This window comes from Cricetulus griseus, chromosome 8, assembly GCF_003668045.3.
Source record: "Cricetulus griseus strain 17A/GY chromosome 8, alternate assembly CriGri-PICRH-1.0, whole genome shotgun sequence".
NCBI lineage: Eukaryota > Metazoa > Chordata > Mammalia > Rodentia > Cricetidae > Cricetulus > Cricetulus griseus.
Window position 1 is genome coordinate 92,940,185 of NC_048601.1, and position 26,478 is coordinate 92,966,662.

General features: G+C 42.2%; 1 protein-coding gene across 6 annotated transcripts in view; it reads right to left on the bottom strand.

Annotated features, from left to right (window-relative positions):
* The window catches only part of LOC100758507 (dnaJ homolog subfamily B member 6), a 93,736-nt gene that overhangs the window by 51,074 nt on the left and 16,184 nt on the right, over positions 1 to 26,478 (bottom strand). For 4 of the 6 annotated variants that reach the window (XM_035448949.1, XM_027429564.2, XM_035448947.1 and 1 more), the window contains exons 2-8: positions 24,757 to 24,847; positions 19,252 to 19,361; positions 17,915 to 17,974; positions 16,952 to 17,062; positions 7,653 to 7,784; positions 5,723 to 5,864; positions 4,630 to 4,700 (exon numbers count right to left, since the gene is read on the bottom strand). In XM_035448949.1, coding sequence (XP_035304840.1) covers positions 4,630 to 4,700; positions 5,723 to 5,864; positions 7,653 to 7,784; positions 16,952 to 17,062; positions 17,915 to 17,974; positions 19,252 to 19,361; positions 24,757 to 24,821 — 691 coding nt within the window. In that variant the 5' untranslated portion in view covers positions 24,822 to 24,847. Of the gene's footprint in view, positions 1 to 4,629; positions 4,701 to 5,722; positions 5,865 to 7,652; positions 7,785 to 13,886; positions 14,234 to 15,354; positions 15,460 to 16,951; positions 17,063 to 17,914; positions 17,975 to 19,251; positions 19,362 to 24,756; positions 24,848 to 26,478 lie in introns of those variants that run through there. The other 2 variants (XM_027429566.2, XM_027429567.2) reach the window with 2 other exon arrangements.

The following is a 26,478-nucleotide window of genomic DNA, read 5'->3' on the forward strand; positions in this document are numbered from 1 at the left end:
AGAGAGCATAGCCCTTTTAGAGTGGGGAGATACAGGACAGATACAGACACACATGCTGATAAGCCAGTGGCCACACAAGAAAACAGTGGAGGAATTCAAATCTGGCTTCACTCTTGGTCAATTAAGAGGAAGCCTTTTTTTTTTTTTCCTTGATATACTATCAATACAGGTTACACAATAAGACTTTCTTTCCCCAAAACTGGGAAAAGGAGACTTTTTATATACTATGCTTTCTAAAACCAGCCTTTAACAGAACATAGTGCGGCAGTGGGCTGAGCTGTCGAGATGGCTCAGCATTTGGCATTCTCCCAGAAGATCTGAATTTGGTTCCCAGCACGCACAGCAAACTTCTCAATACCATCTACAACTCCAGCTCCAAGGAATCAGGTGCCTTTTTTTGGCCTAACCCTATACTCACATATACACACAGAGAGAGACACATAATCAAAACCAAACCCCCAGCTGTAGAGGAGGATCAGAAGTTACAGTGCCCACTCTTCTAGAGGATCTGATTCTATTCCCAGCATCCACATGGCAGTTTACAACTTCCTTTAGCTCCAATTCAGGGGAACCAACACTCTCTTCTGGCTTCCAAAGCTACTAGACATGCACAGTACAAACATACATATGCAAGACATAAATGTAGGCAAAACACCCATAGTTTTCATGTTAAACTCACTCTCACCTAAACATGTACGGCATTAGTTTTACAGTGTGTGTGTGGGTGTGGGTGGGGGGTGGGGGATGTGTGGGTGGTGTGTCTGCATGTGCGGGTGTGTGTGCCTGTGACTCAAGAATGGGAGCTGGAGAGATAGCTCAGCAGTTAAAAGCACTGGCCACTCTTCCAGAGAACCAGAATGGACTTCTCAGCACCCACACAGCCACTACATCTGTCTGTGACTCCAATTCCAGGATCTAAATGCCCTCTTTTGGCCACCTCAGGCACTGCATACACATGATACGCACGCATATATACAGACAACACACACTTCATTTTTACATGTGTACCCTGCACATGGAGACACAGGCACACACAAACATGAATGTACAATGTTTTTTAAGGGAAAGCTTTGAAAAGGGCATTTCAATACTCCCCACCACTTCTTCCTCACCCCAAACAGGGTCTCATACATCAGTGTCGTCAAACTCCCTACACAACTGAGGTTGAGGTTATGATTTATTCTGTGCTAGCAGATGGTACATGCTAGGGAGATCAATCTATGGTTTGTGGTTTGTGCCTATAATAAAAACAACTGGAAAGTTGCAATCGGCTACACAATGAATTTCAAGTCCAACCTAAGCAATAGTGACACCTTGTCTTCCCAATCCCCAGCAATACAGAAAACCTAAACTACAAACAGAAGAATCGGAGAAAATATTCTGGAAGAGGACTGGGGAATACAGCTTGGGTACACCATGCCAAATCTCTGAGTTCTATCCACAATACACTTAAAAAAAAAAACAAAACAAAACTGGGAGCCAGGCGGTTGTGGTACCTGCCTTTAATCCCAGCATTTGGGAGGCAGAGGCAAGCAGATCTCTATGAGTTTGAGGTCAGCCTGGTCTACAAAGTGAGTTCCAGGACAGCCAAGGATATACCAAGAAACCATCTTGACCCCCCCCCCCAAAAGGGCTGGGAGTGATGGTCCACACTTTAATCCCAGCATTCAAGAGTCGGCCAGGTACATTTCTGCGTTCCCAAACTATGTAGGCTGTACTACTATATATGTAGACCTGGTTGTTTTGAGAACCTGTCACAAAAACAAGAGAGGCTGGCAGTGCATGTCTGTAGATCATCCCAAAATTTGGGGGGTGAGGGTAGAACTACTGAACAAGTCCCTTTCTCTACCATCATCACCCCCAACATACACACACCAAAAAAAGAGGGGGGGGCAGAGAGAGAGAGAGAGAGAGAGAGAGAGAGAGAGAGAGAGAGAGAGAGAGAGAGAGAGAGAGAGAGAGAGAGAGAGATATGAGAATTCTGGAAGAGATAATATTCCTCAAGAGACCACACACACACACACACACACACTGAATAAAACTAGAGTTGTTGCCAAGAGGCTCATCGCACTGCACCTCAAACCTGAGTACCTGGATGTACTGCACGCACACTTTAGCAGTGTAGGCACACAGACTGAGAACTCTGGTGTATGACCAGTTTAATTACACAGTGCTACTGAAATCTGCTCTTAACTTTTCCACAAGTAAATCCACTTAATATTACTGTTTGTACTCAGCTCCAGAAGCAGTCCTAGAACTTTTGTAAAGCACCACAGAGAATAATCATTCACCACATTGACTGAAACCAAGCTGGGGGGCACAGAAGAAAATTTGTGGGGAAAAGAAATTTATAGAACACAGGCACCTCCTATGCAAGGACTCTGCACATAGTAGCCAGCTTCTGAGGATGGCCTTGAACAGAAACTGAGCATACCCTCAACAAGCTTTCAGTCAGATTTTCTAAGACCAAACACTAAAGAGAAACTTCCTTTTCAAGGAGGCAAAGGGACCTTTTTCAATTATCAAGTCACTGATGAATAACACCACCACCACACAGCAATTCAAACCCTTGCAAAGTGTGGTCCACTCTGGGAAGCAGATTTAGTTTAACAAGTAGATTGTGTAGCTGCATAGCCAGCAACAGAGGAACAGACAGACAGACCAACAGCTATCAAGTGCAAATATCAAGCACTGGTCCATATGCCGCCCGTGCCCCCCACCCCGCCCAAACAATCGTCTTTGGGCCCTAGCACAGCTGCATGACCTCCAATGCTCCCAACATCCCAGTGCACTCAACCATATGCAAATACAAAACTGAGGACAAGCACTTGTGGTCTCCTTTTCATTCCCATATCCTTAGGCGACACCAGAGCTTCTGTCTCATCCTGTTTCCAAATACCCACATGATGTACTTAAGGCTTTCTGATCACAAATTATTTGGGAAGTAAAACAACAGACGCCCACTGTCTTCAGATTTGCAGTGTGTTTGCATACCCACCTTATCCAAGGGCATTGTAGTTACAAACACCTTGCTCTCTCCTAGCACATGTCCAAGTGCTTAACCCTCTGCCATTTTTAGATCATTCATGTTAGCTATGCACTTTAAGATTAAAAACTTTCCTTCTCTCCTATGAAAGTTTGTAAAATGGCTATTCCAGGCAGTGTCAAGAGTCCTTACAGTCCCAGGAGAAATTTTTACAACAATCAGTATCTACACACTACTCACTTATTAAATAGGGTGGGGGCGGGGGTAAATGTAAGGTTTCATTTAAAGTCACATAACTTTTAGCTAGAATGGTTGTAACTAAAGGCTATTTTTATAGACTGAAAAACAAGATAAGTTCTTTAATTATACCATGATGTTCCATGCACAGTGCCCTAAACTACAATGGAGTTTTCAATTAAAACTTCTGGACCAGTTTCTTTTCCTCACACAAACTGTTATACTAAGACTTGTAATAGCAAGGCATGACGGAGCATGACTATAATCCCAGCACTTTAGGTAAAAGCAGGAATATCTAGAGTTCAAGACTAGACTGAGCTGCTTAGAAGATATTTCAAAAATACAAGGATGAGGGTATCAGTGGTAACTGCCTGTCTAGCATACAACAAGCTCTGGATTCAATCCCCAGAATGCCCCCCATCAACAAATCACTAAATTGTTGCTCATTATTTACACAGGTCTTCATATAATCTGAGCGCCGCCGCACCTCCCCCCCCCAACACACACCACACTAAATTATTGGGTCACTATTTACACATCTTCATACATTCTCTGTATACACTGAAGACAGGTCTATATGTAACTTCCACTCAGAATCCACCTTGATGATAGAAATAAACACAAAAAGGGCACTAGAAGCCCAGGCACAAAATCACACAGACACAAGAAGGCTGTAGACCCCACTCGTGAAAGAATGCACCAAACACATTCGCATTTATTTTCTTTTTTTTTTTTTTTAAGCAAATGACAAAGACCCAAATTACCAGATTTTTTTTAAACCTAAGCTTAACATTACATATTTAAACAATTGTCAGAACTGACGAATTTGCCAGCATCCATGCACAACTAGAAAACATCCTTAATTTACACTAAACCAGAAATGTGTTACCATTGATGCAGTAATAGCTTTCATTACTAAATACTGAAAATAAACTTGAAATATTTCTGTAGCAGGTTCATCTGGCAATGTTAACGTCACAGCAGGCTGACACTACTCACTCACATTTCAACACAATGGGAAGCAGATCCATGCTGGTGTCAAAGAACAATCTTGTCCTAGCACTACTCAAGAGTCACAGGGCTCACCTCAGATTACGTCTTGTTTTGTTTAAAGCAAAGTGCATACAGATATTACAACAATTTTAAAGACAAAAAAAAAAAAAAAAAATGGTCCTATTTTGTGGTCCCAACAACAAACTCAAAAGTCTATGACAAATAGGGGCTCCGATGAGCTGTTTTATAAATACTTTAGATTAGGTACAGTTATACAGAAAGTCGAGTTCGTTTGAAATCTTCAAAAAAAAAAGTTCCTGTTATTCCTCAAATGGTGCTTGTTATGGTTTTAACATTTCTGTGAAATGTGGCGTTGAATTACTTGTTATCCAAGCGTAGCAGGTGCTCCTTACCATTTATCGTCAAGGACTTTAACTGTCCATCTTCTTCAACTTCTACTCTTTCTTGACCATTCTCCACAATTCTGTAAGAAAATAACTCATTTAGAAACCTCTATTCAATTGGGATATAGGAGGAGTCTGCCTAGCAAACTTAAGGCCCTAGGCTCAGTCCTTAGAAGCATTAAAAAAAGCTTTCATACTATTATAAAATATGAGTATTTATAGAACAGGCCCATGAAAACAAAGCTCAAAAATTCACCTCAAGAGTTGTTTTTTTGTTTTTAATTCCTGTCCTGTCAAAATTAAGTTTAGACTCTATAAATACTATAAATCTGTCTACTAACTATATGCAAAATGTTACTAACCACAAAGTGTAGGGCTGGGCCTGGGGTAGGGCTAAATAGCACAGCACCTGGATCCTGGGTTCCAGCCCAACTCCACCATTAGAGTTTTCCTATTCAGAGAGCCACTTTCCCTTTGCAACACTGACAATGCCAGGAAAACCCATCACACAGAACCACATACTGGCATGCCTCAACATAAACATTGAGCAAATATTGAAAGCAAAAGGTTTTAACCCTTTAGCTGAAGTAGAAACTTGGCCCTGCTCTGGGAGCTGTGCACAGCAAGCACATGAAACACTATGCCATCAGACTCTGGTGGCTAAGAAAAAACACTAAGTGATGTGAAGGACCACAACCCAACGTCAGCAAGACAGAGGTTGTTCAAGGTCGTCCAGTTCTACCAAGCCTCAATAAAATTAAAACAACTTTTAAGTGGAAAAATAGTAAGGGCTGGAGATATAGCTCAGTTTATAGGACACTTGCCTATTCTAGGCAAGGTCCTACATTTCAAGCAACAGCACAATAGTGGTATCCCAAACTTCTAACCACATTATTGTAATCATAAAAGGCAGAAAAGTCAAGAAATTCGAGATCTTGACTGAACAAAGAGCAGAAGCAGTCTCTCTCTCCTCTCCTCCCTCTCCTCTTCCCTCCCTCTCCCTCTCCCTTTCTCAATCTGAGGCCAGCCTGATTGAGATAAGTTCCTGTTCTAGGTGAGTTCACTACCTCAACAGTAAACTAATGAATTCATAAATAAATACCTCTTTGTAGTGATTTTTTTGCCATTAACAATCTTAGTAGAAGTTGATATTGATTTGAAGTTGCCCATTCCACCGCCACCAAATGATGCTGAAGAGAATGAAGTGAGACCCCCATGCCCTAGTGACCCAAACGAAGTGAATCCTATAGAGAAACAGAACATAGTTTCAAAAAAATGCATACTTCTCAAGTATTCATGCAAAAATTACTAAGTTCAAAACTTATTAAGCCTCCAAGAGGGCCAGTGAGATGACTCAGTGGGTTAAGGTACTAGTTATCGGGCCTGAATTTGATGCCCGACCCACGAGGTATGAGACTGACTGCACTCTCCATCTCCATCCAGGACATGTGTTGCCCAGCAAGCGTCCACACAAACACAAGTAATTTAAAACATTTTTGAGACACAGTTTCTCTCTGTAACAGCCCTGGCAACTGTTGGCATCGAACTCAGAGAGACCCACCTGCCTCTTCCTACTGAGTGTGCCACCACCACCACCTGGCTTAAACATCACGCCACCATCCAAAAGCTGCTTTAAAGAGCAATGTCAAGGTCCTGGAATGGTGACACAAATTAATCCAACCAAGTGGGGGGAAGAGGCAGGTGATCCCCATTAATGCAAGACCATTATAGTCTACAGACAGATCTGGAGTGGCAGACACTGTCTGAACAGCATGGCCATCACCAGAATCACTACTGTATAGCAAAAGCCACTTTTTTTCCAGGGCAGACAAAACACCCATTTACATAAAATAAAAACTTTACAACAATTTTATGAACAGTATAATTATCTTTGAGAAATCATGCCCTTACAGTAAGCATGTGCACACTGCTCTGAATCATACCATGATTACACTATGGGTTGTAAGAACTATTAATTTTTACAAGATAACAAAGCATACCTATTTTCTGATATGAGGTTTGGTTTTGTTAAAGACCTCAGTACTTTTCCTGTTTCTTAAATGTTCACACTAAAGCAGCTCATATTCCTAAGCACGTCTCAATCATTTACACAATAAGGCTGCCACAGGAAATGAGTGCTGGGAGTCTAACACTTACATTTTTGAAGCCCACATCAAAAATGAAATCTCAGTATTTTGTTTACTTTGCCCAAAATATTATTACTAATGATTCTCTAGAGCAGTGATTCTCAGCCCTCCAAATGCTACAATCCTTTAATAGAGTTCCTCATCCTGTGGTGGTGACCCCCAAGCATAAAATTAATTTTGTTGCTATTTCATAACTGTAATTTTGCTAGTTATGAACATCTGATTTCTCCAATGGTCTTAGGTGACCCCTGGGAAAGGATTAGTTGACACACTCCAGGGTTGCAAGCGATGGGTAGAGAACCACTAGGGCCAACCAGATGCATCATTTATCAGCTGAAAAAATCTTGCCATTAAAACCTGATGACTTTAGTTTCATACCAAGAACCATTGTGGAAGGAGAAAAATCAGCCCCAGAGATCTCCCTCTGGGCTACAAACACACACAGTGGTATGCATATGCCCAAGTACTCATATACAACAATAGAATTTTTTTCAAGATGGAAAAAGTCTGTTTTCTATATACAGACTTTTGAAAATCCGGCATGTACTTCACTGCTGGGGCCACACCTTATGAGCACCTTAATGAAGGGGAAACTACATGCCCCACATTCCCATAATGGTGGGATGGCTTTCTTATTTTGAGACAGGATGCCATTACAAACCCCAAACTTGGAAATCTTCCTCAACTGGCATCCAGTGTCATACATGAGATTATAGGCATTACCTTCATACCTGTCTACATAAAGCCCCTGACCATCTTACACACTTGCCCTAAAGACAGGAAATAGATTTCCAAACAAAGAGACCCACCTGCCTAGACCCCTACAAACTCAAAATGTGCCAGCAAAAAGATTTGTTCAAACTGATCAATCTAAGGCTTTAATACCTGTATCAAAAGCAGGAAATCCACCTCCAAAAGAAGGAAATCCACTGAAGGCAGAGAAAAATGAGCCTGTACCTCGGTTTCTATTTCCTCGGGAACCCCTCCGGTTCCCAAAAAAGTCATCAAATGGGTCTTCTAGAAACAAATGAAAAGCTGTGTTACAAAAATAATTTCAAGCATATTTTTTTCCATAGGAGAAGAAAAATGGGTTAATGTCCTGATACACATCAATCAGTCCATTAGAAACAAACATCTTACTAAGAGCTCTTAACAGGTCTGGAGCACATGCCCAACACTTTCACTTAATGGTATCATTCAAATAAAGCCCAATGCTACAAAGCAAATAACCAGACCCATAATGAGAACGGTACACCCATATACACCTGGCTCTTTATCCAGCCTTCACAGAGCTACTTAACAGTTTTTTTTGCTCAGTATACAAATAGGCTCTAGTCACCACGGAGCTCAAGTTAAAGACAGTAGTGAGATGCTTGACTTGAGTCCTGGAAACCAATCTTTTAATTATAACTGAGGCAGACAAGCCTGGTCTGCAAAATTCCAAGACAAAAAAGCAACAGGTAAATGTTAACTGCTAGTGAGCCTGATGAAGCTGTCCCAAGAATCTGTAATTTGTTTCCCATTTCTGTTCAATGTGATGGCTCAGAAATTTTTAAATTTAAGATAAGGCTTGAAAGTAGACTCAGACGTGTTATTCATACAGGTTCAGTTCCAGCACCTACATGGAGGTTGACAACCATCTCAACTCCAATTCCAGGGGATCCCACACTCTCTCCTGGCCTCCAGGGGCAGTACCCAAGTTATATACAACACAGGGAGGCACAACACTCATAGGAACACACAACAATCTTAAAATTTTATAAGACCAGTGGAATCTGAAATACTCTGCCTGGGACAAATGACAATCATTTAACTGACAACATGATGATGCTCCTGAAAAAAAAAAGGATTAAACAGTCAGACATGGTGGCACACACCTTTAATACCAGCATGTGGGAGGCAGAGCAGGAGGACCTCTAAGTTCAAAGCCAACCTGGTCTATAGGAGTTCCAGGACAGTCAAGGGTACCTAAAGTCAGCGGCAAGTTCAGTTTTTCATTATGGCAGCTAACAACATACTATTTATAACTACTGCCTTTTAAACTTACCTTAGTGTTTTCATTTCCCCTAGGAAAATGGGAAATCTGTAAAGAATGATACACTACATACTTTTAAAAACAAATGAATGCATACAGAAGGATATCAGACTCATAAATGACACAAGGACAAGAGAGAACAAATCGAGAACTGGCAGTCTACCTGCTGTCAGATGAACACAACAATCCAGTGAGCCCTGGTTCCAGAACAGCATTCCTTCAAAAAGGCTACGATCAAGAGTGAACCACGGGGACCAGAGAAAAGGTATAAGCTGGACAAGGTTATTCTGCATAGAACTGGCAAGGCAGCTCTGCCTAAAGCTGAGTCCGAAGAAAACAGGACAACCGTCCATGTCATCAAATAGCCCTGGCTAGCTACTTCCAAGGTTTGGCAGTGGTTCGATGAAAGGAACTTGATGTGTTCACCAAACGGACCTGCTGTGCCCCAAGCTCAAGGCTAGAAGATTTAATAATACATGGTAAACAAATGAAATATACTGTTGTCTGAGCTATGACTGAGAGATGTCATCTTTTATGGGGTTCATTATGTACTTTGAAAACAGAATGTTTTTAAATTTCTAAGTGTATGTCTCTGTATGGGTTTGTTCATTTGGGTATAGTGCCTAGAAGCCAAGAGGGAACTGGACGTGAGCTGTCTGCCCCGAGTACTGTGATACTGTATGGCCCAGCCCTTCATCACTGAGTCATCTCTCCACCCTTTGTTCAGACTCTTTCCTATTCTTCCATCATTTAAAAAAAAAAAAAAACCCAAATAAGCAATTTTTTCCAGTAACTACAAAAATTACAAATAAAACTTAGGCCATTTCATTTACTAAATGGCTTACAAATTGATTGGCAGCCAATAAACAAAAGTATGTATACCACCGAAGTTTCCTAGACAGAAGACCTGCAGCATGGATAAGCAATTAGTGTATTTATAATGCCCAAACTGAGGAACAAAAGAATCCCAAGGCAGTATGGTAGACACACTGTTATCCTAGCACTTGGGAGGCAGAGGTAGGGAATTAGAGGCTAGTTGGGACTACATAGTAAGACCCTGTCAGAAAAGAGAGGAGGGGAGGGAGAAGGAGAGGGAGAGAGAGGGGGGGAGAAGGAGAAGGTGAAGGGGAGGGGGAGAGAGGGGGGAAGGAAGAGAGGGAGGGGAGGGGGGAGGGGGGAGAGGGAGAGGAAAGGTATCTCAAATGGCTGGGTTTCATCCCCAGCAACTCTGAACCCAGAACTAGATGTTCGGGTTCATCCTTGGCAACATAGCCCAGTTTGAAGCCAGCCTAAGACTCTGATACCCTGATTGTCTTCACAATTAAAAGCATCAAAAACACACTATGTAAAAATTGGCAAACTGGGGTCAAACCACATCATCCGTAAAACAAAATTCTTCAAAGCTAATCTCAAACTAACCAAGCTAAATTAATGTATTTTCTGAAATCATTGAAAGTATGTCTTCGTACACAATTGGAGTGGGGATACTAACACAGCAGGCATGTGAAGGTCACAGACAGGACCACTCTGGAGTCAGTTCTCTCCTTCCACCTTTACTGTTTGTTGTTCATGGCTGTGTTTAATTAAGCACAGCAAGTGCTTCCACTAGCTAAGCCATCTTCTGCCCCACCCCAACTATGTCTTTGTTTTGCAAAGGTTAAAGTTTTATTTAGTGGTCTGATTTTCATTGTTTCTTTATTGTTTAGTTTATACTAAACTCAAAGGATGTAACCTGCAATTAATTTTCCTTAATCACTTAATCTGGATTATTTGAGGGTTACAGTGTAGCTCAGTGATGGCGCACTTGCTAGGCTATGTATGTGTTTCATTCCATGAAGTACCAGAATATATGGTGTTTCACTTACAATGTTAGAATACATTTATCCTCTAATAGCAATCAGGAACTGGTGAGATCACAAGTTTGAAGCCAGCTGGGGTTGTTACATAATAAGACCCTATCTCAAAGAATAAAAACAAAACAGGGCTGCTAAGACGCCTCAGTGGAAAAAGACACCTGCCAACATGAATGCAATCCTAGGAACTACCAAGGTGGATAGAGAAAACTGCATGTCTTGACCTCTAACAGCCAACCCCAAAACACACACACACACACACACACACACACACACACACACACACACACACACTATAAGAGGGGCTGGAGATGGCTCAGCAGGTTAGAGCACTGACTGCTCTTCCAGAGGACTCAAAGAGATCAATCCCGCCCCCACATACATGCTGTGGCTCACAACCATTCATAACTTCAGACACAAGAGATTAGACTCCCTCTCCTGACCTCCATGAGCACCAGGCATGCACCCACATACACACAGGCAAACATATATACGTATGAAATTTTAAAAATGTTTTAAGGAGAAACTGTATGGTCCTGTTTTCTGACACTGAAGAAACTAGCACTCTACAGTAACTAATAAAAATATCTCTAAGAGGGGGATCCCTATTACACACCACATTCACACACTCACATTCTCACATACACGAGAGAGAGAGAGAGAGACGAGAGAGAGGAGAGAGAGAGAGAGAGAAGAGAGAGAGAGAGAGAGAGAGAGGGAGGGAGGGAGGGAGGGAGAGGGGGGGCAGAAAAGATAACAAAAAGCCTAAAGGAAGTGATGAAACACTCAAATTGCAAATTTCACAAGGCTGCTTGCTAGCTTCGAATCTGATTATCCTGCCAGTGAAAACTCAGAAGCAAAGCCAGGCACTCAACACAGCTCACACAGCATGGAGAATGTCCTACTGTCTCATAGACCAAACACTCCATCCCTGTGCTTCCCTTCCCTATCAACAGCCAAATACAAAAGCCAACAAAACAAAGGGGGGGGGGTGCGCGACCATCAACATCTTAACATTCTGTGTGATTGACTTTGAAACCAAATTACCAGTACTACTCAGTAGCCTAGGCCTAAAATCCCAGCACTTGAGAGACAGCCTGGGCACTTCACTGGGACCTCCCTCACCCCAGACTGCTCAGTAGTTACACATGCCCCTAATCCTAGGGGTAGGGAAGAAAAAGAACTACTATAAATTCTCAGCCAGCAAGGGCCGCATTGTAAAACTAGTTTCAAACAAAAATAGAAGAAAAATACAGGAATGGCTCGGAGGTTTAAAACATTAGCTGCTCTTCCAGAGGTCCTGGGTTCGGTTCACAGCTCAAAACGATCTGACACCCTCATACAGACATACACACAAGCAGAACACCAATGCACATAAAATAAAAATAAACACAGCCAGCCATCCTAAGGAGACACACAAGGCAAACACTAACCCCACTGCCTAATAGCTGAAATTAAAGTGGCTACTCATTACAACTACAATTTTTCTCAAGTGGTATCTTTTACATTTCAAGAGTAGAAAATAACAGCATGGAATTAACAGAAATGAAAACCAGCCAGGAGCCACACTAACCCTGGAGACAAATGCTAGGTAAAAGAAGTCAAGTATGTCAAGTCCTCTGTCACTTTCAATTAGTGCAGTTCATGAGGAGCCCTGGAGATGGATTATCTCAGAACTTGCCCCTAGAAGAAACACACTAGGACACAGTGGCTCTGTTTAGAGATGGAGAGGGTCCTTTCTGCTCTGATATGACAATTCGGTATTTAGTGATAGTGCTAACTGCTCTATCACGCAACCTGCTGCTTATCTTCCCCAAGATAAACTTAAGAGCAAGACAATGCTCTTCTTATCCAAGGACAGCATCATAGATGCCCACCTGTGAGCTGTCTGTGGCCACGAGTGCAACATAAAAGTATACCAACTAGGCCAGTTGTGGTGCTCACCCCTTACCTTTGTTAACACTTAGAAGAGGCAAAGGTAGGCTAATAAGTTTGAAGCTAGGCCAGATAGCAAATTCCAGGCCAGATAGGGCTAACGTGTGAGTGACCCTGTCTCCAAAAAAAAAAAAAAAAAAAAAAAAGTTCAATCAAACAAGGTACTTATTTGCTTCACATCCAGTTTGGGGGGGGGGGGGGAGTTAAATGGGAAATGCTACCAAAAAAATCTCAAAAAGTACATGAGACCCTCAAGAACACTGTGGGGTGGTCAAGTGTCAGGCTCCTGCAGCAAAGAACACAGGCCTCAAAAACTTCAAATAGCACATCCTCTACTTCAGCACTCTTAAATTACCCAGTTCATTCATTCCAGTTAGAAATCACCAGTCTCCATCCTCGCAGTTAAACATCAATCTCTAATTTAATGTGGCCTGTACACCTCACAGTCCATTTTCCTTTAAGAACAAGCAAGAAAGCTAGTGAAAGACACAGACAAGCTGCTGCATTTTAGTAACCAGCTAGAAGGAAAATGGTAGAACATGTTTCTATACACCTTTAAATCTTATATCCACTACTTTCTTTCAAATCCCACTGGGGAGACAGAGTACTTTTGTTCTTAAGCCAATTAAGAGCATTTGTGATCAAGCTGGAGATGTAATCATCCCACATGCAGTATTAAGCCATCCATTTTGTCACTTCCACTCTGATCTCTGAATTACTCTTTTTTCTAACTTCCAACTCTTCTAATATCCCCAGGTTTCAAGATTTTCTACTTCTAAGTTTATTACCAGCTCCCAAACTGCATAAGACTAGGATTTAAACCTAAGCAGCTGCAAAAAGTCTGAGTAATCTCAAAAGATGTTTGTTTTTTTAACTAGCAGCTCCCTAAAGTAATCAAGATCAAATGAACTCATGAGCCAGGGATCATCAGTGGTCACAGGAGAAACTAGGTGTGGAGATGGTATGCAGAGTCACTAGAAAGCTGTCATATCTACCTCAGCTCCCAGGGGCCCTTAGCATATCTTTACCTTGGACCTGCAGCACTGAGAAGTTTGTTGTTTAAAACCACTAGGACTGAGTACTTTGTTACAGCAGCCCAGTGCTACCTGGGCTGCTAGTCCAGCCATCCTACAAAGAGGGCTGGCCTGGGGCATCTGGGCCCTCTACCCTCCCTGATTTTCATGTCAACTCTGGGAATCTGACCACATACAACATGGTGGTGATAAAAAGCAATTTCTCTTTATTCTATATACTCTTTAAATAAAATAAACCTTCTTATATAAAACAGAGACCCAGGCCATTCCTTTTTGTTTATTGTTGAACAAGCAGCGCCTCGGGTTCCGGCCCACTGTGCTCCTCCTCGCTCAGCAGCTCCTCATACTCCTCGCTGAGCTCCTCCGCATCCCCGAGACTGGCTTCCTCCTCGCTGGAGACGAGGTCCAGGTCCTCACTGAGAAGTCCGCCCTGGCCCCAGCTACAGCCTTCACTTGACTCATCTTCACTAAGGTCCAGCTCCTCACTGGATATCACATCCAAAACCTCACTGTGCTCGTCACTCAGGGCGTCTTCTACTGACTCCTCAAAACAGGGCTGGTCTAGTTCTTCACTAGGCTCCAAGTCCTCACTGGCCACTTCCTCGAATCCTAGGGAGTAAAATGACTGACTCACTACATTAAATTTATGGCTCAGAAAAATTACCCTCCACACAATCACCCTCCCCCAAAAGGTGTCCTCCCAAGGTTCTCCTCACCATGGGCTTTTCCAGTGGCCTACTACTTCCTTCCCCAGAGTTCACAAGAAAGAAAAACCATACTAAGTGGTCAAGGGAGAGAGAGAAAAGACCCTCTACCAACAATGTCAAAGGCAGTTTGGGCATTCCAAAGTGAGAACAAAAATAAAATGTGGTGTTAAACCCACACAGTTCTCTAAGAGATACTTCCTGCCATGACTAATAAAAATCAAAAGCCCACAGCTGGGTACTTGTCGGTCTTACACTACCAGGATTACATAACCAGGACACAAGTAATGCTGTTCTGAGTGAGTAAACACATGAAGAGATCATCCTAATTCAAATTCATACACATCCTGTTTTCAATCAACATTTCAAGAAAGGCTCCTATGTGGGTGAGATCCATATTCTGGGAAATGTAAAGGCCAGGTAGCTTCAACATTCCATTTACATCCCCCTCCACTGCTGAGCACCTTGTGGAAACTGCCTATAGGGGACAGGCCTTCCTGAAAAAGTGGCTCATCACAGGAAGTATTTCAGCTTCTGCAGATCCCAGAGCATCTTCCTGCTCCAGGTCTTTGAATATGAGGACCCCATCTCATAACTAAGGTAAAAGACCTGAAAATATTGAGCACAGTGTGTGGCTCAACAATGCCTTACAACAGGTCATTGTGTGATCCCAGCACTTGGAAAGCTGACCAGGAATACAGAGACAGCCTGGACTATGTTTTAAAACAAAATCTTTAAAAATCACTTTTTGAGAGACAGAAAAATGGATAGGGGCCAGACAGTGGTGGCTTATGTCTTTAGTCCCAGCACTCACTCAGGAGGCAGAGGCAGACAGATCTCTGTGAGACCAGCCTGGTCTACAAGAGCTAGTTCCAGGACAGCCTCCAAAGCCACAGAGAAACCCTGTCTCTAAACCCGACCCCCAAAAAAGAAAGAAAGGAAGGGTTTACAAGGGCTCTGGACGCTGCTGACCATGCACTAGGTCCCCCAGCCCTGCATGAAGGACCCAGTCTACACTCCACATACCACCAGCAGGTTGCACGGTCACCTCATACACGTAGTAGCCATGGAGCAGCTTCTTTTCCTGTGCGAAAATCCTTACTGCCTGAAAATGGAAGTCCCCTAGAAGACCTACAAGAATGGATTGAAGAAGTATCACTGCCATACTCATCACGGCAATGCAGGGAGGGAGTGCCTACCTGAGCCATACCTGAGATTGAGCAGATCTCAGCAAGCCTAGTACATTCTTGCACTACTGATAAAAACTTAAGCTTATCTAATTGAAAGCTTTCTTCCAAGCCAGTTGGTGACGGTACATGCCTTTAATCCTAGCACTGGGGAGGCAGAGGCAGGCAGATCTGAGTTAGAGGCCAGCCTGGTCTACAGAGTACGTTCCGGGGCAGATTCCAAATACAGAGAAAACCTGTCTCAAAAAACAAACAAACAAACCAACAACACCCCCACCCCAAAAAAGAGCTTTATTCTATAGGAAAAACTGTCCAAAGGCTAGCGTGTCAGATTCTTTTTCTCAAGGAGAGGCACTAAAGTTCACTTAAAAAGGAACGAACGAACACATACACACACATACACCCACACATACCCACACACACCCACACACACACCTGCATTGAGATTAACTACGGTATCACACCATGCGCAGTCTAAGACCTACCAGATCCAGGGTGACGTGTTCCTCTTCATACCCATAACATCATGACATTCAGGGCTCCCACCTGTCTCCCTCTGGTATTACTGGCAGACACAATTGTCTTTTTTCCTCATGGGGAAGTGCTGGTGATGCTCGAGTCTCTTCAGCCACACAGGATGTGTTTCCCTCTCAGTGCACCCGGACAAAAAGATGCAGCAACAGCACGTTCAACCCAACCTCCCAGGTCAAACACTCAAATAGGTCTCAGCAATATGAAACATCCCTAGTAACTGACAATAAAAATGTGGAAAAGGCACCTGTGCACAAACCCTCTAAGAGTCTACGGTCGAACATCAAACCAAAGGCAAGAGATGGGAGGTTTTATTTCCCCACAATCCAACAACTAATCACTCAAGACCATATATCCCTTAACAACATCACCCTCACCCTCCTGACTCCCGCCTGCCTTGCTCTAGATGCATACTCTCTTCACAACTCTAAGTGGGCTGCAGTAACAGAAAAGGGTATTGTTTATGGAACCTGTATGTTCTGAACAGCATCTATGATGCTTAGTGAATTTCACAAACTCACAAATACACACATAACTAACTTTTGGAGTGCTGGTATATCAGTGCTAGAAAATGTCAGTATATCCAAGATCCCGGGTTCAAATCCTCAGTACCAAAAGCAAGAAATAAAAATTCTTAAAAGATAAAACATTTTAAGATCAGATTTCCAACATCCTGTCCTGTCCCCAAAACTAGGATAGAACAATACACATGGAAGAGGGGAAAAATACACCAAATTCTTTTATTTCTGAAGTCACAAATTCGAAAGTTCTGAAAAGGTTGGCAGAAAATATGTGATGATTCCACTGGTCTGTAAAGATAAAGGTTAGTAATACGACACAGTGTTAAATGCAAAGGGCACCACAACCACAAGCCCTCACCAGGCCAGACAAAAGTAGTCACTTACCAAAGAAGTCAAATGAAAATGGGTCCCTTCCACCAAAAAATTCCCTGAAGACATCATCTGGATTCCGGAATGTGAAGCCAAACTCAAATGGACTGTCAAAATGACTTCCACCTGTACAAGCACAGTAAAGTATGTTTAGCCTATCAATTCTGGCATTTCTAAGCAATGTTTATTTATAAATCATTGTATGCTTCATGGGCTAAAAGAGAACATATTCCACACATCTGGGATTCTAAAAGCCATAGCCTTCTTTATGTTAGATGCACTTGCATATAGCACTGGCCATGAGTGCTCAGATCTCTAGCCCTATTTCTCTCCCAATCTGTCTACAGTCCTGTTTGCATCTCCAAAGCGTGATTATATCATTGCCCTCTGTTTTTGTCACTGATTATAAAGGCTTATGAAAGTCGATAATACATTCACTATAATTTCTCTTTACATACAACATGTCACATTAGGTCACAGAAAGAATTCTAAGGACCATGATGAAGCAGCACCATTTTTATCAGTTTAAACCCAAATAGGTTCACCACAAATACCTCAACATAAATAAACATCCTAACTTGACAAACATGTGGCCCCCAGCACCACCTTTTTAAACAGGTCTCACTATACAAAGGAAGCAGGCTGGCCTTGAACTCTCAAAGTTCCTGTCTAAATCTCTTTTGGTTCCGGTCTTTTTATTTGTTTTATTTTTTTTATTTCTTTAAGGAGGCAAGACCTGGCACACAAGGACTATAATCATACAGGGTGTGAAACCCACCAGGCAGGATCTCAATTCACAGCACTTTCCTGCCTCAGCCTCCCAAGGTGCTAAGACTATAAGCATTTCTCCATGTCTACCCAAATTTACCACTTTCTAGGCTAATCTGTACTGACTAACAGGTACTAATCATATGAACTCAACAAACACAGATGGCTTGTTAAGACCTCTGTCCCCAAAGAGATAATTCATAGACATACCTCCTCCTCCAGAATTTAATCCTTCTTTGCCGTATTTGTCATAGATGTCCCGCTTTTTTGCTTTAAATTTGAGAAAAACAATCATTATGGACAAATTCTTTCAAACCTTCAAATATCAGTCAGTATTTCCCAAATTTTAAATCTAGGTCCAGAGTTGGGAGACCCTGACTTTAAAAGAAAAGAGGTAGTCTTACTTAACTCTCTCCCCTCTCTCCTGAAAGGCCAGTTGGCAAACTTATTTTAAGTGCTACAAATGCTTAAAGCTGACTTCCTACAAAGTCCAGAGGAAGTTAAGGGTAGAGTGGAAAGCGGGTTAGCACTCCATAAAGGAGACTGCCTGTGCACCTCAGAGGTACTGTGCTGGTATCCAGAAGGCCCTGCTGCCACCTGTATACATCCTTCTGTTTCCCCAACAATCTCCTTCTACAATAGGGGAAACAAAATAACAAACAACCCCATTTTGAATAAAAGAGTCCTTGTAAGAACAGTGACACAAGCTGAGGCCCAGGCTGCAGCCACTGGACCTCAAAAGTCCCAACAGTTAAGGCCTTGCCACATTTGTAGGATTTCAGCTATCAGCATCTTAAGTAAAACAAACAAACTTGTGAGGTTTCCAAGATTGCCTTTAAAGGTGGGGAAAAGGGGACATGACAAAGTATAGATTATGCAAGGGGTTGTATGCCAATAATCTGGCTCAGTGAGTTTTACCTCAGGTTCTGTCTAGAAACACATTCTTAAAGATAGTAACCTATTTGTTATTTCCTGTGGTCAGTGACTCAGTACCTAACCTTTTAAAGTCAAGCCTCTGCCTTGACTCATGCCAGGCCACCCAGCAGGACAGCACTTAGGATGTGGGCAGTACTTTTCCAGTCTCTGGCACTGCCCCAGCCCTGTAGATGCAAAATCTTTCCTTTACACAAACTCAAACTTGAAGTCTGCCTCTAGTTGACAGCTAAATCCTTCACCCATCTTCACAAAGGCACCTAATTAGTGCCTAATCAAAGACTAAACTGGAGCAGAATGTTTGATTTCCTTATCCAAGTAGTAAACTCCCATTAATAAGGTCCTGCTGCAGTAGAAAAATGGAGATAAAGCCAAGACATTCAGGAGCTGAAACCTCTCAACTCCAGCCCTAGTAAAACTTTTCAGAGCCTATAGCTCCTCAGCACTAGTGGTTAACTGTACCAGATGCAAGGTCATCAAGAAAATGAAAGCCTTTGGGAGGGAGGAGCACTCTAGCTGGGAGTAAACACATCCTGTGTCTGTATTCTGCTATCTCTGCAAAGGCCTATCCTGACTCCCTCTTAAGAACCCTTCACAAGCTCAGGTTTACTTACCATCTGATAACACCTCATATGCCTCAGCTACTTGTTTGAATTTCCGCTCTGCCTCTTCTTTATTTTCAGGATTTTTGTCTGGATGCCATTTAAGTGCCTGTTTCCGATACCTTGAAAGATGAAATGGGTGAATACTGAGCACATATGAAGTCCACAGAACTTTAGTAACTAACAGCTGGGTGTGGTAGTACACACCCTTAATCCCAAGCACTAGGAGGCAGACATAGAAGGGTCTGTGCCTTGAGAACACGTGACCTACATTCTACATAGTGAGCTCCAGACACATAGGGCTATAGACACTGAGACTCTGATTCAAAAGACAAGGGTAAGCCGGGCGTTGGTGGCGCACGCCTTTAATCCCAACACTCGGGAGGCAGAGGCAGGCAGATCTCTGTGAGTTCGAAGCCAGCCTGGTTTCCAGAGCGAGTGCCAGGATAGGTTCCAAAGCTACACAGAGAAACTCTGTCTCAAAAAACCAAAAAAAAAAAAAAAAAAAAAAAAAAGAAAAAAGAAAAAAAAAAAAAAGGGGGGGGGCTGGAGAGATGGCTCAGTGGTTAAGAGCACTGGCTGTTCTTCCAAAGGACCTGGGTTTCAATTCCCAGCACCCACATGGCAGGTCACAACTGTCTATAACCCCAGTTCCAGAGTATCTGATACCTTCACACAGACACACCACAGAATGCCAATGAGCATAAAATAAAAAATAAATCATTAAAATAAATAAATAAATAAAACTATCTTAGCACTCTTAATTGTTTTCAAATATTGCTGGGAGATTAACTGGCCATAGCCCACCATTAGATTAAAATTCAATAACTAAGTAATTTATTTCAAACCTTACAAGGTGATAAGGACTTAAATACTCCTAGATAACTATCAGCTAAGGCTGAGAGATAATTGGCTTTGGTAGAAAAGAAATTAAAGAATGAACATGTGGATCACTTGAACCCAGAGCTTGGTTATTTTACCTTCTACACATTATCCCACAAGAATTATTATGCAACAAGAAGATAGTATTTTGGAATGGATATTATTGCCACATGGAGGAAAAAACTAAAGACCCAGCAGAAATTGCCTGGTGGTGGTACAGGCCTTTAATCCCAGCACCAGGGATGCAGGGCAGGCAGATCTCTATGAGTTGGGGGGGTGGGGGGGAGAACGGGACAGAAGGACGACTTTTTCTGTTGCCAAAAAAAAAACAAAAAAATTTTTTTTTGCTTTAACAAAGACATAACTTGCCAAAAAAGGGACTCCATCCAACTAAAGAATCTAAGACCAGCCAGGCGTTGGTGGCGCACGCCTGTAATCCCAGCACTCGGGAGGCAGAGGCAGGCAGATCTCTGTGAGTTGAGTCCAGCCTGGTCTCCAGAGAGAGTGCCAGGATAGGCTCCAAAGCTACACAGAGTACACAGAGAAACCCTGTCTCGAAAAACCTTCCAAAAAAAAAAAATCAGACCACTAAGAAAAAACTGTCCCAAGAAAAACAGCAAACTGGCCTAATAGTATAGCTCACCTCCAATATGGTAGAATTTCACCCAAAGTTTTTATCTGCTGTTCTCTACAGACATATAAAGCAAATGGTCCTTTTGTGGTTCCAATACAATTAAAAACTAAAGCTGGCTTTTAGAGTTGGAGTGTGGCTCTCTCTGTCTCTAATATAAACCCAAGCATGCTTGTTAAAGAAAAATGCAAAATCTGTCTCATGTCTCATGGTACGGGGCAGAAAAAAACAAAAAGGAGGTCCGGTGGTAGTGCCCGACTTTAATCCTAGCACTGTAGCAGAATGTACAATCCTAGCAATGTAGCAGAAACAGACTTCTGAGTTCAAGGCCAGCGTGGTCTGGTCTTCAAAGTTCCAGGACAGTTAGAACTGTTACACAGAGAAACCCTGTCTCAAAAAGCAAAACAAAACAAAAAAAGGACTATTCTATTGCCACCAATCTCAGAATCCTTTGGTTTTATTTTGGCTCTTTAAAACTTTTAAGGTACAAATATTATCTCAAATAATTTAAGGATATATATGTTTGTATCCTTAATATATATATCCTTAATATATAATGACATTAATGGTCATATAGAGTACTAATTCTAGAAATAACCTTCATCTAGCTTCCTGTACACATTTTCCGGCTTGAGTATGAATCAGGTAACTAGGAACTAAATTTGTGTACACCGGATGTTATGTAATAAATTGTGATTCTTTAACCTTTTGGAGATCTGATGCACATTAAATTTAAAATGTTTAAGTTTTCTGCAGTGAATCGTGACCATTCCTGGCAATGACATTTGAGGTGTACAAGATGTCATGAGGCCCTGTCACAATGAATCCACCTAGACTGAGATAACACCACTAAGCTGACAAACATCACCCCAAGATCAGCATTGGACTACAAACTGCTCAGACAATTTCAAGGAAGTTAGTTAAGATGGTCCAGCCTGAGAGGGTGGCACACAACTTTAATCCCAGCACTTGGGAGGCAGAGGCAGGAGGATCTCGGTGAGTTCCAGGCCAGGACTGTTACAGAGAAAGAACCCACCCCCACCCCCACCCAAAGAAATGCAGGTTTTAGTAATCCGTTAACAATCAACTTTGTAGCCATGCTGGGCATGTTTTCAAAACCAAACAGATGCATATTTTAGATAGATGGTCTTCAAACACTTCAGAGGTCTACAGAATATGGCATTTAAAATGTTTTAATAACATAAGGCTTTTCATGTGAGACACGTCTGCTCCTGGCAGCACCAATTTACTTCAAAAGGGGGGATGAGCAAAGAACCTCCATATGATGTTTGCTTTCATTGTGGTAGTTAGCCTCTCGGCGAGAAACAGCCCTGGCCAACGAAGGTGGCTGCTGAACTTTGCCAACATAAGGCACGATAGTCCTTCCAAATTTCTGCCTCACAGAAATCTGTCAGATAGATATTCTAGGCCAATAGGCCAAAGATGGATGCCCCAACGTTGCAGAGGAACCTTGGGAGGATTGTCCAGGCAGCCAGCTGTTTCTGTCATTTCTATAGTTTGGGAAGTTGTTTTCCTCTGCAGTTCCTGTTTACTCAGGTAATATTTTATCCTTCTTGGGTCTCTTACGGGGTTGAAAACTAGGTAGTTAATACTATTTTCCTTGTTACCAAATTCAAAAAAGAAACTTTAAAAAAGAGATGTAAAGTTATGGGGGTTTTTGTTTTTTGTTTGTTTTGCTTTCAAGATAGGGTTTTCTCTGTGGCTTTGGAGGCTGTCCTGGAACTAGCTCTTGTGGACCAGGCTGGTCTCCAACTCACAGATCCGCCTGCCTCTGCCTCCCAAGTGCTGGGACTAAAGGCGTGTGCCACCAACGCCCAGCTGAGATGTAAAGTTTATAAGGTTGAGAGACATTTAAAAAAAAAAAGTTTAAATATTTTAAGGTCTAAAAGAATATTTTAGGGGGGCTGGAGAGATGGCTCAGAGGTTAAGAGCACTGACTGCTCTTCCAGAGGTCCTGAGTTCAATTCCCAGCAATCACATGGTGGCTCACAGCCACCTTCAATGAGATCTGGTGCCCTCTTCTGGTGTGCAGAATGTTGCATACAAAATAAATAAATAAATAAATAAATAAATAAATAAATAAATAAATAAATTATTTTAAGGAAAGGCTGGTAATACAATATGATAGAAAGTGGTCTAGGTATAAAACATTGGTAAGGGCATTTTCTCCAAATTTGCCAAATGCAAATGGACTAGACATTGTGAATGTAATTCTTATCTGATAATTGTTCTTCTTGTATACATACAATTTTAGAGGCTAAAACCTTTCTGATGTGGGATAATGCTCTTGTTCACTGTAAACTGCTCATATTGGTTTAATAAAACACTGAGTGGCCAGTAGCCACACAGAAGTATAGGCAGGGTACCAGACTAGGAGAACTCTGGGAAGAGGAAAGGCAGAGAGACATACAGGGACCAGTCAAACCAGCCAGACACAAAGGAAGCAAGATGAGAATGCCTTACTGAGAAAAGGCACCAAATCCACATGGCTAAACATAGGTAAGATTTATGAATTAATTTAAAACTAAGAGTTATTACTAATAAGCCTGAGCCATAGACCAAACAGTTTATAATTAATATAAGCCTTGGTGTGTTTATTTGGGACTGAATGGCTACAGGACTGGGCAGAACAGAAACTTCCATCTACACCTTTCCTTTCTATTTAGACAATGGGAGAAATGTTGCAGAATATGTGATGACACTGAATAAAGTTAACTTGAATTAGGGGGCAGAGTGAGCCACTAACTGACTGCAATTAGCCAAAGAAAAAAGGCAGGAACACAGATGCACAGGAAAAAGAAGGAACTTGGATATTTTTACCCTCTTTTCTATCTGGAAGTGTGGGGTGCAGGTCAGCTGGTCATCTCTGTCGATTTTATTTTATCAGGTTTTTACCCCAATGTCTAACTCCTGTGTTTTTATTGGTCATAGCACAACTTACATAAAAGCTTCAGTGGAGTGCTGTTCTAATAATTTAATTGACATGGGAATACTAGGGGCAGCAGCCTTCCACACACAAGAGTCCTAAACTGCAGAGAAATCAAGCTGGACACAGGCAAGAACACAGAACTATGGACCCTGCTGTATCTTTCCCACAACGATGGACTATGACTTTGCTCCTCTGTTTATTTTATTTGTCTGTTTTATTTAAGACAGGGTCTCTCTGTGTAGCCTTGGCTGTCCTGGAACTCACTCTATAGACCATGTTGGCCTCAAACTCAGAGATCCACCTGTCTCAAATGCTGAGACTAAAGGGGGGTTACCACAACCACCACCACCAGGCTTGTCTATATGGGGGGGGGGGGACTTCCTACTGTTTCTTTCTACTGTGATATTTTTCATCACAACAACAGAAATAAACCAGAGCGCCAAGACTCAACTGATACTACACACCAACATTTAAAACAAATCATGGTGAAGTGTTTCAGATACAGTTCAGTAGAAACAACAGACCTGAGTTGGAATTGAGGCGGGGAAGTGGCCACAATAAAGTGTCAAAGAGTAAAGATAGATGGTACCAGGAAGTGGGGATGAAACCCAGGGCCTCTAGCAAGCAAAGACAGACTTATTTTTTTTCTTTTTTTGGTTTTTCAAGACAGGGTTTCTCTGTATAGCTTTGGAGCCTATCATCATGGCACTCGCTCTGTAGACCAGGCTGGCCTCGAATTCACAGAGATCTGCCTGCCTCTGCCGCCCGATTGCTGGGATTAAAGTTGTGTGCCACAAATGCCCAGCTATACAGATGTTCTTATTTTAACAAGAGTCTGTTATCAAGTTTTTCTTTTCTCACCCTTATGTGTGTACATGCATGTGAGGTCAACTTCCTAAGTGCCAACCACATTCTTTTAAAACATTCACAGAAAACAATTTTACTTTTTAAAAAGGAAACCAAAATAAAGGGTTTAGTAGATGACACAAGCTACACTATCCAATTACCAATGGACCATGGTACAGAATATCATTTCAGAAATGAAAATACTTACGCCTTTTTAATGTCCTCAGGTGAGGCATGTCTCTGCACGCCCAGAACTTCATAGTAATCCACCATGTTTTAACAGATTGTTGGAACAAATCCTGTTTAAAAAAAAAAAAAAAAAAAAAAATTACAGTCCGTAACACTACCCAATCACAGTGAAAAGTGAGAGAACGGGTGAGAGGTAGTTCCTTCTTAGCATCACTGACTCAGAAAGAACTTCTGGTAGCCAGCCACTGGCTTGTATGTGTAGGGCAGGACCTTATGCAGAAACTGTTCAAGAATCATTCCCAGCTGGATAGTGGTAGCTCACACCTAAAAGCCCAGCTAGCAGAGGAAAATGGATCTCTGAGTTTCAGGCCAATATAGTCTACAAAGTGGAGTTCCAGGACAGCCAGAGCTGTTAAACAGAGAAAATGGAGCAGGGGGGAGTGGCGGGAGGTCATTTCCAGCAGGGTAGTGGTGCACTCCCAGCACTTGGGAGGCGGAGGCAGAGAGAGGCAATAGGATCTCTCAGTTAAGATACCAGCCTGGTCTGCAGAGCAAATTCCAGTACAGAGATAGAGAAAGCTTGTCCTGTGGGGAAAGAGGGAGTGTCATTCTCAAAAAAAAAAAAAAAAAATTATATAGAAAAGAATGCTTGGAAATGACCTAATAGCCTCCAACTATGAAAAAAGGTCACTAGGCTCTGAGGCAGAGATCAGGTACCTCTTGACCTAAGGACTGGCTACATCTGCTTTCTTAGACCACAATGCACTTGGGGAGATTTGGTTACTTCTCTCCTCTGATGAGTTCCTGCACCAGGAATTAGGTAAGATAGCAAGGAAGAACACAATCCCTGCCCTGAGAAGCACCCTTCCTCAGCCCTCTTTCATGGGAATGGCAGCAGTCCTTGCATGCAGTTAATTAGGAACATACTTGACCAGTCAGTCATATAACTACTCTGTCCAGTATCCAACTACCAAACCAACACAACACTTCTCTAATGCCATCCTTCAGACTGTGCCTTCAGCCAGGAAGAGAGCACAGTTTCCTTCACCTGTGGATTACACCTGGTCTCCTTAGAGCAGCACAATGGAACTCATTCAGCTTCTAACTACCTCTAGTATGTGGTCTTGCTGTAACACTGTAAATCACTTAATCACTCTCCAGAGAGATAAGGGTCCAGGATTAAGAAAGAGCTCTTGCTCTTTCAGAGTTTGCTTCCCAGTATCTACAACAGTCTACATACCCCGATGTCCTCTACACATGCCCACAAAAATAAAACATGGCATAATGCCACCCTTTAATCACAGTACTAGGATATCAACTGAGCCATTTTTCCAAACCCCAAATACCCCATTTGTATACCTCTACCTTCCAAATTGAGAAACAACTCCCTTTTTCTTAACTTTTTAATGATCCCTCTTTTTATTTATTTTTTTTTTAACGTGCACTGGTGTTTGACTTGCATGTATGTATGTATATCTGTGAGAGATGTGAGAGTGTCAGGTCTCCTGGAACTGAAATTACAGAAAATTGCCACCTACCATGTGGTGGCTGAGAAATGAACCCCAGTCCTCTGGAAGAGCAGCCAGTGCTTTTAACCTCTGGGCCATTTTCTCCAGCCCCAGGAGGGGTTTTTGGTTTGGTTTTTTCGAGACAGGGTTTCTCTGTGTAGCCCTGGCTGCCCTGAACTCTTTGTAAACCAGGCTGGCCGAAAACTCAAGAGATCCATCCACCTGCCTCCACC